The following is a 12,358-nucleotide window of genomic DNA, read 5'->3' as shown; positions in this document are numbered from 1 at the left end:
TATGTGAACATTGGGGTTTTGGAGAGGGAACAGGGAATTGCCAAGACTGCAGCACCCCAGCAATGTGAAGGTAACTGGGGCAAAGGATTTCAATGTTACTGGAATAGGACAGCAGGAATAAATAAAAAAAATCTTGCTGTCACTGGTCTTCAAGGAGCTGGAGATGAGAGATCTGAAGCCAAGAGATCTGCTAGATGATTTGGTAGAGTTGGGGGAGAGGCATAGATTGGTGGGATCAGCAGGTTTTCCGAAATAAAGTTAGCACCACCTTTGCTATCCAATCTAAGGACTGAACAGGATGATATTATTCGCTATGCAACATTGCCTTGGAGAACTGCAGGGGAACTTGGACTTTCCTGAGACATAAAACCATAGCATCAGAGTGCAGGAACAGACCCGTCACTCCACTGCATCCTTACTATCAAGCAGCTATCTATCTTAATCCTTAATTTGATGAAGACAGACGTGAGAAGCAGAGGAACATCTGGAGAAGTTTCTGAAATGCCCAGTTCTCTGCTGCTGCTACTATGCAATTGAGAATCTCTGGAGGGAAGGCCCCAAAATCCCCAGCTTTGCCTGCTGCTGGCGACCGAGGCTGAGGTCGAAGCGTTCAGCAGTGATGGTACTCGGTACTCGCTGTCGGAGGGCTGATCGGAGCTCGAAGTTTTCGGATGACTCAGAGTCGGACTGTGGTAGGGCATGGCAGGGAGAGTTTTCTTCCTTCTCTCATCTGCGTGAGATGTGGAACTTTCGAGAGAGACCTTGAACTTTTTTACTGTGCCATGGCCTGTTCTTCATCAAGTTATGGTATTGTTGCACTGTTGTAACTATATATTATAATTATGTGGTTTTTGTTAGTTTTTCAGTCTTGGTCTGTCCTGTGTTTCTGTGATATCACACCGGAGGAATATTGTATCATTTCTTAATGCATGCATTACTAAATGACAATAAAAGAGGACTGTGTGTCCTCATAATCTAATCTAATCCAATTTCCAGCACTCTGCTGGAACATTTGATCTTTCAAGTGTTCTTTTAAATACTATTAAAATATTACAGCAGTAAAGTGGGAAATTGCTGGGGGCTTGACAGAGATCTTTGTGTCCTCTTTAATGAGGTACAAAGTGCCCTGAGAGTGGAGAATAGTCAATGTTGTTTTGTTTAAGAGCAAAGGGAAAACACCAGGAAATTATGAGCCTTGCATCAATGCTGAAGATCATATTGCAGGAGATTTTTTTAGGACAAGATTTACAGATTTACTTACATTTGGAAAAATGAACTTATTGCAGGGAAGATCTCATCTCATAGTTGTGATTGAGGGTTCGGAGAGGTGATGAGGATTGGTGAAGGTAGGGCAGTGGATGTTGTCTACATAGACTTTAGTAAAGCATTTAACAAGATCACTCATGCTAAATAGGTCCATTAGATTAAGTATTGTGGGATCTCTGAGTTGGTAAATCTGGATTGGTCATAGAAGATGGGGTTATGGTAGAGGGATGTAATTCTAACTGAACATCTGTGACTAGCGGTGTTCCCTAAGTATCGGTGCTGGTACCTGTGTATAAACAATGCGGATGAAAATGTCGGTGGTCTGAACAGTAAATTTGCAGATGAAAGTAGGCACAGTTGTTGATGGGGAGGAAAGTTTTCAAAAGGTACAGCAAGATATAGATCATTTGAATATTTGGAGACATGGCATATAAAATTTAATCTGCACAAGTGTAAAATTATACATTTTTGGAGTCAAATGCAACAGGGAAGTATACAATAAATAAAAATAGAGACGAAGGCCAAACCCGGTGTAGGGTCAGTGTCCAAGGTAAAATCCAAAGATAAGGGTTATTTGTGAGGCTAAGAATCTGGGGACAAGGACTAAAGACCCAGTGGCCTGAGGTTGGAAGCCTGTCAGGATGTGTGATTGTGCGGAGGAGTGGGAAGGGGACTTGCTTTGCTCCTTGTGTTGTTCTATGTAACACTGTGGCATGCTGTGTTTGTGGCCGAATACGTGGTAGCACCTGCAGGCTGCATTCAGCACATCCTTGGGTCATTTGTTAATGCAAATGATATATTTCACAATCTTCGCTTTGATGTACATGTGATAAATTGAATCTCAATGGCAAGACCTTGAGGAGCACTGATGTACAGAAGGGCTTTTTGTGATGAGAGGCACCGATCATGTGGATAGCCAGAGGCTTTTTCCCAAGGCTGAATTGGCTAACACGAGGGGGCATAGTTTTAAGGTGCTTGGAAGTAGGTACAAGAGGATGTCAGAGGTAAGTTTTTCCACACACAGTGGTGGGTTCATGGAATGAACTACTAGTGATGGTGGTAGAGGCAGAGACAATAGGGTCTTTTAAGAGACTCCTAGATAAGTACATGGAGCTTAGGAAAATAGAGGGCTATGTAGTAGGAAAATTCTAGGCAGTTTCTAGAGTACATTACATGGTTGGCACATCATTGTGGGCTGATGGGGCTGTAATGTGCTGTAGATTTCTATGTCCTATGTCTACAGCTCCCTAACAGCGGCAACACATATAATTGGATGGTAAAGAAGATATACAGCATGCTTGTCTTCACCATTCAGAGCACTGAATAATGAAGCTGGAAAATCATGTTGCAGCTGTATTATGAGTTCTGGTCATTGCATTAGAGATGTGGATAATACTGGAGAATTTTTCTTGAGGACAGGGTGGCTTGGATTGGAGTGTATTAGCTATAAGGAGAGGTTGGATAAAACTGGGTTCTTTGGAGTGTTGAAGATTGAAGGCTGGCCTGAGAGAGGTGTATACATTTATAAGAGGCATAGATAGGGTAGTCACGCAAACACGAGGAAATCTGCAGGTGCTGGAAATTCAACCAACACACGTCAAAGTTGCTGGTGAACGCAGCAGGCCAGGCAGCATCTCTAGGAAGAGGTATAGTCGACGTTTCGGGCCGAGACGAAGGGGCTCAGCCCAAAACGTCGACTGTACCTCTTCCTAGAGATGCTGCCTGGCCTGCTGCGTTCACCAGCAACCTTGGTGTGTGTTGCTTGAATTTCCAGCATCTGCAGAATTCCTCGTGTTTACAGTGATACCCCTAGAGATTTTGGATAAGTGACATTGCACATTGTTTTTACCATCCTCCTGCAATCCCCAAACCCCCCATGTGCCCCCCCCGACAAGAGAAAACATTGCAGTCATTTCCTGTATCCATGCCACCAAGTTTGGAACCACGAGATTAAAGGGCTTTGGGCTATGTGGATCCAAGACATGGACTACATTGAGTATAATCTCGTTACTCAAATAAAATTCACGTTTATAATAACATATTTTAGTACAATGCATTACTTGTCCTGTTGGATCAGGAAAAATTGAACTTCTATCTTATTTTGAGCAGGCTAACTTACGAGATCACATTACAACCAAATGGTGCTGAGTGAAAGACCCCATTTTTTTTTTGCTTTACACATCCTAATTGCCAGTGCTGCATTGCTCTGAGATTATAATTCAGATCTCTACAATAAAAGGGTTCCTGAAAACACAGTGTATTACATTAGCTCTTTTACATCTTTCCAAATACTTCTTTGGGGCAACACACAGAAAATGTTGAAATGAATAAACAGTCAATATTTCAGGCCAAGACCCTTCTTCATGACTAGAAGGGAAGGGTAGATGCCACAATAAAAAGGTGGAGGGAAAGGGAAGGAGGACCACCTAGAAGGTGATAGGTAAAATCGTGTGGCAGAAAGGCAGAAGGAATCTGATAGGAGAGGAGAGAGGGAAGAAGGAGGAAGCACCAGGAGGAGGTGATAGACAGGTGACGAAAAGGGGTAAGAGGCTGGTGTGCGGGACAGTCAATTTAAAAGAGGTATCGTTCGCAGATCTTACCATGTGATAGCAGTCCTCCAATCTCTGTGACCAGTCCGCTGAGTAGAGGAAAGTATGGGCTCCATCCTATGTCTGTGCTTGTTGTAATTAAAATATCTCCTTGTTGGATGCAGCTAGCTTCCTGAATAGTTCTCATAACGCGAGCTGTTCCCTTCACAATCCCCTGGCTCACCACCATACCTACAACAAAAAAAAACGTAGATTTTCATATATATATTTGATCTTCCTAATTTTGACAACAATACTAAGATAATTTGGAAATTGGCTCCTTCAGCTGACAAAAAGAAAACAAAAGACCTGCTTCACCACTGGTACAGAAATGAATTAGGAATTAAACTCTAATATTAGCCATTGTTTTGTATAATGGAGAAGTTTGTACAATTTAGTCCCAACAATTACGAGAACTGAAGAGCTCTCTTTCATTTGCTTCATAAGGAATAATCTCAATTATGTTGACATTCATCATCATCATCATTATGTGCGATGTCATATGATGTGGGTGATCTTAGTCTGTAACAAATTCGACAGAAGTGCCTTCTTCTTGACAGTGTCTTTACAAGAAGGGTGCCCCAGCCATTATCAATACTCTTCAGAAATAGTCTGCCTGCTGTCAGTGGTCGCATAACCAGGGCTCCTATGACCATCCACCTCGTCTTCCCATGGCTTCACGTGACTCTAATCTGTGGGGCGGGGGGGGGGGGGAACGGGATTTAAACAGATGCTACATCTTCCCCAAGGGTGATCTGCAAGTTAGTGGAGGGAAGAAGCCCTATAGCCCTATGTCTCCTTCGGTCGAGACGTATCTCCACCCCGCTACCCAATATAGACAGTAGAGATCACAAATCTGGAGCAAAAGCTAAATCCTGGAGTAAATCAGCAGGTCAGGCAATGTTCATGGAGGGAAGAAGTCAGTGTTCAGTGTCAGGACTCTTCACAGGGAATGTGTACAGCATGCTTGTCATCACTGTTTCTGCGTTTGAGTACAAAAGTCTGGAAGTAATGTTGCAGCTGTATAAGATTCTGGTTAGGCGACATTAAGAGTACTGTGTCCAGTTCAGGTCACTGCATTATAGGAAGGAAATGGTTACTTTGGTGAGAGTGCAGAAGAGGCTCAACTATGATGAGAGAGCAACAAAAGTTGGAGACACGTGTTTTCTCCGGCATGCTGGAGGCTGAGGGGTGATCTGATTTTTTAAAAAGTGTAAAATTATTAGAGGCATAGTCAGAGGAGATGATCTTTTTTACCCCCAGCGTGAAAATACGAAATACTCAAGGGCATGGCCCTAAGGTGTGGGGCAAGTTTGAAGGGGATTTTATGAGACAAATTTGTTTTTACATTTATTAGTATTAAGTGCCTGAAACTTTCTGCTGGGCAGTGGTAGAAGAAGATATGATAGCAACAATTAAGAGGCATTTAGACAAACAAATGAACGGACAGGGAATAGAGGGATATAGGTCATGTGCACTCAGATGGTTTTTGAAATCTGCATCACGGTCAGCACGGACATTGTGGGCCTGAGGGCCTGTTCCCGAGCTGTACTGTCCATGCTCACTGTTACCTTTCAATGTGATCTTTGTTCCATTTTTCCCACTTTGACATTGATTGATTGGCTGAGGTTTACCGAAATTCATTTCTTTAAACTGTAGATCCATTTGTTTCCCCAGTAACTTTCTCCGACACTGGGCTCTACATTAATGAGATAACACCTGTGTTAGATGACCATAAAAATGGAAATTACAAAATGGAATTTAGTGTTCAGCCAAAAGGAAATGATCAGATACTAAATCTGCAGGACAGAGCAGCACACAATTGCAACTAGTAGAGCTGCCAACTTCCTGCTCCAGTGACCTGGTTTTAATCCTGATCGCTGATGCCCTTTGTGCTGAGTTGGAACATTGTCCCTGCCACCATACTGGCTTCCTTTCACATCCGAAATAAGTGCAAGTTGGTAGGTTAATTGGTCTACTCTAAGTCAGGGGTTCCCAACCTGGAGTCCATGAATCCCTTACTTACCATGGCATAAAAAAGTTGCAAACCCCTGCTCTAGACTAAAATTGGCAGGGGCATTGCTTAAACTACTTTGATAGGGGGATGGGAACCAGAGGATGGGGCAGTTGGAATACAACGAGATGTGGTGTGCAAAATTGCAGTCAGTAGAATAAGTTGCAGTGTAACATGGGAACAAAATTAGAAAGGGTGACAAATATTGGACTGAAGATGTTATATTTGTGTGCATGCAGTATACAGAATAAGGTGGATGAACTTGTAACACAGCTACAGATCGGTAGGTATAATGTTGTGGGTATTGCTGAAAGAATATCATAGTTGGGAGCTTAACGACAAAGGATACACATTGGATCAAAAGGACAGTCAGGCAGGCGGTGGGGGGGGGGCTCCATTGAAATAAAAAAAATGAAATCAAATCCTTAGAATGAGGTGACATAGGATTGGAAAATGTAGAATTCTTTTGAGTAGAGGTAAGAAATTGTAAGAGTAGAAAGACCCTTTTGGGAATTATATACAGGCCTTAAAATAGTAACCATGATGTGGGGTATAAATTACAATGGGAGACAGAAAACATATGTAGAAAGGGCAATGTTACAATTGTCATGGGGGATTTCAATACGCAGGTAGATTGGGAAAGTCATGTTGACACTGTATCCTAAGAGAGATTTTGTAGAATGTCTATAAGATGCCTTTTTAGAACAACTTGTGGTTGACCCCTCCAGGGTAAAGTCTGTTCTGAATTGGGCGTTCTACAATGAACCAGATTTGATTAGAGACCTTAAAGTAAAGGAAACCTTAAGAGGGCAGATAATTGATAGAATTCACCCGACAACTAGAGAAGGAGAAGATAAAGTTAGATGCATTAGTATTGCAGTGAAGTAAAGAGAATTATGGAGACATGGGAGAGAAGCTGGCCAAAGTTGATTGAAAGGGTACATGAGCAGGGGTGATGGCAGAAGAGCAACAGCTAGAAATTCTGGGAGAAATTCAGAAGGCTCAGGTCAGATGAATTCCCAAAAAAGAAGTATTCTAAAGGCAGGATGATGATGCAACCATAGCTGACAAGGGAAGTCAAAAACAACATAAAAGCAAAAGAGAGGGAATAAAATAAAACAACAGTTAGAGGATAGGGTAACTTTTACAAACCAACAGAAGGCAATGAAAAAGCCATAAGAAGTAAAAAAATGAAGTATGAAGGTAAGCTAGCCAATAATTTCAGAGGACATGATGTGTTTTCAGATATATAAAGAGTAAAAGAGAGGCTAGAGTAGATATCAGCCCCGCAGGTGAGATAGAAATAGAGGACTAGGAAATGGCGGATAAACTAAATAAGTATTTTGGATCTGTCTTCACTGTGGAACAAACTAACAGTATGGCTGAAGTTCAAAAGTTCACATGTATCAGTCTCACAGTGGAATACAGGGATTTACAGAGGCATGACAGAGGATCTTGCCCAGGAGGATTGGAGGAGGATTCTGGCAGGGATGATGGCAGAGCAGAGATGGCTGAAGTTTCTGGGAATAGTTCTCAAGGTGCAGGATAGATATGTCCCACAGAGGAAGAAGTTCTCAGGGATAGGCAACCATGGCTGACAAGAGAAGTTAACGACTGCATAAAAGCCCAGGAAAGGGCATATAAGGTAGCAAAAGTGAATGGGAAGTTGGATGATTGGGAAGCTTTTAAAATCCAACAAAAGGCAACTAAAAAACCTACAAGAAGAGAAAAGATGAAATTTGAAGGGAGACTAGCCAGAAATGTAAAGCAAGATACCAAAAGTAATTTCAGTTACATAAATAGTAAAAGGGAGGTGAGAGTTGATATTGGACCACTGGAAAATGATGCTGGTAAGGTAGTAATGGGGGACAAAGAAATGGCAGATGAACTTAATGGGTATTTTGCATCTGTCTTCACATGAAAACCACTAGCAGTGTGCCAGAGGTCCATGAGTGTCAGGGAGCAGGAGTAAGTGTCATTGCTATCACAAAGAAAAAAAGTGCTAAGCAATCTCAAAGGTCTTAAGGTGGGTAAGTCACCTGGACCAGATGGACTACATTACAGAGTCCTGAGAGAGGTTGCTGAAGAGATGCATTGGTCATGATCTTTCAAGGATCACTTGATTCTCACATGGTCCCAGAGGACTGGAAAATTGCAAATATCACTTCAGCCCTTAAGAAGGGAGGAAGACAAAAGAAGGAAAATTATAGGCCAGTTAGCCTAACTTCAGTGGTTGGGGAAGTTCTTTGAGGAAGTAACAAGCAGGGTGGACAAAGGAAAGGCAGTGGATGTCATTTACTTGGATTTTCGGGAGGCATTTGATAAGGTGCCAGACATGAAGCTGGTTTACAAGATAAAATTGGTGTTACAGGAAAGATACTGCCTTTGATAGTGGAATGGCTTACAGGCAGGAGGGAGCAAGTGGGAATTAAAGGAGCCTTTTCTGATTGGCTGCTGGTATTCCTCAGGGGTCAGTATTGGGTCCGCTACTTTTCACATCGTTTGTCAATGATTTGGATAATGGAATTGATGGCTTTGTGGCAAAGTTTGCGGATGATATAAAGATAGGTGGAGGGGTAGGTAGTGCTGAGGAAGCAATGCGATTGCAACAGGACAGACAAGTTGGAAGAATGGGCAAAAACGTGACTGATGGAATACAGTGTTGGAAAATGTATGATAATGCATTTTGGTAAAAGGAACAATAGTGCAGACTACTATCTAAATGGGGAGAAGGTTTAAACATCAGAGGTGCAGAGGGACTTAGGCATCCTCGTGCAAGACTCCCTGAAGTTCAATTTACAGGTTGAGTCTGTGGTAAAGAAAGCAAATGCAGTGTTGGCATTTATTTCAAGGGGAATAGAATATAAAAGCAAGGAGATAATGCTCAGCCATTATAAGATACTAGTCAGGCTGCACTTGGTGTATTGTCAATAGTTTTGGACTCCATATCTCAAAAAGGATGTGTTGTCATCAGAGAGTGTCTAGGAGGTTCACGAGGGTGATTCCAGCAGTGAATGGGGTTAATATATGAGGAGCGTTTGGCTGCTTTGGACCTGTGCTCATTTGAATTTAGAAGAATGCAGGGGTATCGTATTGAAACCTACCGAACGTTGAAAGGACTAGATAGGGTGGATGTGGAGAAGGTGTTTCTTGGGTGGGGGTATCCAGAACTAGAGAGAGCAGCCTCAAAATTGAGGAACAACCTTTCAGAACAGAGGTAAGGAGGAAGTTTTTTAGCCAGAGAATAGTAAATCTGTGGAATGCTCTGCCACACACGGTGGTGGAGGTCAAGTCCATGTGTATATTTAAGGTGGAAGTTGATTGTTTCCTGATCAGACAGGGCATCAAAGGATATGGTGAGAGGGCAGGTGTATGGGGTTGAGTGAGATCTGGAATCAGCCAGGAGCAGACTCGATGGGCTGAATGGCATAATTGTTCTCCTGTCTTATGGTCTATGGTCTAAGTGTTGTGAGACAGAAGCAAATGCAATGGCCATCACTAGGGGAAAAAGTGTTTGTCAAGCTGAAGGGTCTGATGGTGGATAAGTTACTTGGACCAGATGGACTATACACCAGGGTTTCTCAAAGAGGTAGCTGGAGAAATTGTGAAGGCATTGACAATGATCTTTCAAGAATCATTAAATTCTGGCATGCTGCTGGAAGACTGGAAGATTGCAAATTTCACTGCATTCATGAGTGGCTGAGGCAGAAGAAAGGATATAATAGGCCAGTTAGCCTGAGGTTAAGAAGATGAAGTCTATTATTAAAGAGGAAGTTTTGGAGTACTTGGATGCCCATAATAAAATAGGCCAAAGTCAGCATGGTTTCCCTGAAAGGTTTCTTAGAGAAAGCAGGGCAATGGGTTTGAGAGGGAAAATAAATCAGCCACGTTGAAATTGCAAGGCAGACATAATGGGCTGAATGACCTAATTCTGCTCCAATTTCTTAGCTTTTATATTGGCATGTATGCTGGGGGGAGGTGCTGTGTGTTGTTGATGGGTGTGTATTTAGTGTACATGGATGGGTGCTTGATCATCCCTGTGGACTCCAGAGAGCAGAAGGGGCTATGTCTGTGCTATATGACTAACGTTTTTACTGACTTGTAAATGAGATAATACAATCTTTCTTACCTGGTTATCATTGACATTGACTTCTGCTTAAGTATCTGTCCAATTTCTGAATGTGTTAGGAAGAACAGCAGGTCCTCATCTGGTAAATAACCCTGAAAATTTAAGGAAATATTTAATAATATTCAGACTCATACCGTTAGTTCTATCTGCACTGAACTGTTGCCACAATCTATGGACACACTTTTAATATTTTTGCTTATTTATTATTATTTTGTTTATTTTTTATCTTTTTGTGTTTGCACAGTTTTTTTGCACATTGACTGGCCATCTTGTGTATAGCTTTTCATTGCTTCTGTGAATGCTGCAAGAAAATTAATCTCAGGGTAGTATATAGCAACATATATGTATTTTGATGATAAATTTACTTTCAACTTTACACATTTGACTGCCTCAGAAAAGCAGCTTATATAATCAAAGCCCGAAACCTCTTCTCCTCCTTACATCGAGCCAAAGATATTAAAGTGTGAAGACATGCACCACCATGCTCAAGGGTGATTTCTTTCCTGCTGTCGTAGGGCTCCTGAACAGACTGCTTATACATCAAAGATGATCTCTGAACCTCACAATGTTGCTCATCATGAGCATTCTGTTAATGCTTTTCCTTTGCATTATTTGAATGTAATTACGTTTTGAAATGATACAAGTAGAATATATTTCCAAGGATGTTGTCACAACTTTAGGTACTGATTTATAAGGAGAGGTTGGAAGAGCTAGGACTTTACTCCTTAGAGTGCAGGAGACCGAAAAGTGATCTTATAGAAGTGTATAACATTTTAATGGCCATAGATAGGATGAATGCACTCAGTCTTTTTTTCCAGAGTTTGCATATCAAGAACTAGAGAGGACTGGTTTAAAATGAGAGGAGAAAAATATAAAAGGAACTTGAGAGGCATTTTTTGTTTAAACCCAATGGGCGGTGTCAATACTGTATCACTGCACATGGAGTAGTGGAGGCATGCACAATAACAACACCTGAAAGACAGCTGGGCAGGTATATGGATTGAAAAGTTTTAGAATGGGCCAAATAGTGCCAGATGGGACTAGCTTGGATAGGGCACCTTAGTCAACATGGTCCAGTTGGTCCAAAGGGCCTGATTCAATGCTGCTTGACTCCGTATGCTGGACAAATCTTATTAATTCATCATCTGATCTTCGTTGCCAGGATCTTTCACTTATGTTAACTACAATAGTACAGCTGAGACAAAAGTGAAAAACTCAGGAACTTTAGGAACATTGATCTTGTGGTGCAAATCCATAGCTCACTGAAAGTGGCAACATAATGGCTCAGATTGTGAAGAAGACATATGGCATGCTTGCCTTTAAGCATTGGGTGTAATGGCTGCAAAGTCATGTTCCAGTTATATAAAACTTCGGTTAAGCCACGTGTGTGCATTTTTGGTCACCACACTATAGAAAGAATATGGTGGCTATTGGAGAGGGTATAGAAGAGATTCACCAGGGTATTAGATTGGACAGCATTAATTATAAGAAGAGGTTGGACAAACTTGGATTCTTTCTCTGAAGCATCCGAGTCTGAGAGATACCTTGACAGAAATATATAAAATAATGAAAAGCGTAGATAGGGTAAATAGTCTTTTTACACAGGGTTGAAATACTTAAGGTGAGAGGATTACAGTTTAAAGGAGAGTTGCAAAGTAAGTTTCATCTTACACAGAGAGTAGAAGGTGCCTTCTACCAGATAAGGTGGTAGAAGCAGATTCACCAGCCATGTTTAAGAGGCATTTGGACAGACAGATAAACAGGCAGGGAATGGAGAGATATATCCAAGTGCAGGCAAATTGGATTATTTTAGATTGGAGTCATGTTTGGTGCAGATATGATGGGCTAAAGGGCCTGTTCCTATGATGTGCTAGTCTATGTTTTATTGCATTGAATCGTTTACCATCACTGAGAGAATGTTTGTGGTTTTAATTTATCAGGTTGTGTTTGAAATGTTAAATCTGTAGATCTGGGTCATGGAAGTTAATCATTCATTTACATCTTGGGGGCTGGCACAGGATTTAATGAACACAACCCTAGAATTATTTTGTTCTACATTACTCATAACCTGCACAGATATAAAATGAAAGTCCCTTTTGAAGAACATGCAATGAGTCTAAGTGAGTAAGAATCCTCACCTCCTGTACCATAAGTTTGGCCAGCTTCCAATAGGCAACCTTAAAGATATCATGCATTCTGACTGCTTCAGCCTTCAGTAATTCTCTGTCAGCAATGGCTTTCCTCGCCTTTGGCAACAACAAGCGCAGGGCAATTCTGTAATGACAACAATAACGTTGTGCATCTGAAAATCTTGATCATGGGAAATACTGTGTGGTGCATCACTGGAGCATTAGCATATCA

At 41.5% G+C, this 12,358-nt stretch overlaps 1 protein-coding gene across 6 annotated transcripts in view; it reads right to left on the bottom strand.

Moving 5' to 3' along the window:
* LOC134356311 (uncharacterized phosphotransferase YvkC-like) overlaps positions 1-12,358 on the bottom strand; it is a 233,257-nt gene that overhangs the window by 17,519 nt on the left and 203,380 nt on the right. For all 6 annotated transcript variants that reach the window (XM_063067179.1, XM_063067180.1, XM_063067181.1 and 3 more), the window contains 4 exons: positions 12,136-12,271; positions 9,998-10,089; positions 5,426-5,553; positions 3,867-4,046 (listed from right to left, as the gene is read on the bottom strand). In XM_063067179.1, coding sequence (XP_062923249.1) covers positions 3,867-4,046; positions 5,426-5,553; positions 9,998-10,089; positions 12,136-12,271 — 536 coding nt within the window. The remainder of the gene's footprint in view (positions 1-3,866; positions 4,047-5,425; positions 5,554-9,997; positions 10,090-12,135; positions 12,272-12,358) is intronic.

The sequence above is a fragment of the Mobula hypostoma genome, chromosome 14 (assembly GCF_963921235.1).
Source record: "Mobula hypostoma chromosome 14, sMobHyp1.1, whole genome shotgun sequence".
NCBI lineage: Eukaryota > Metazoa > Chordata > Chondrichthyes > Myliobatiformes > Myliobatidae > Mobula > Mobula hypostoma.
This window is presented reverse-complemented; position numbering and strand designations above follow the sequence as displayed.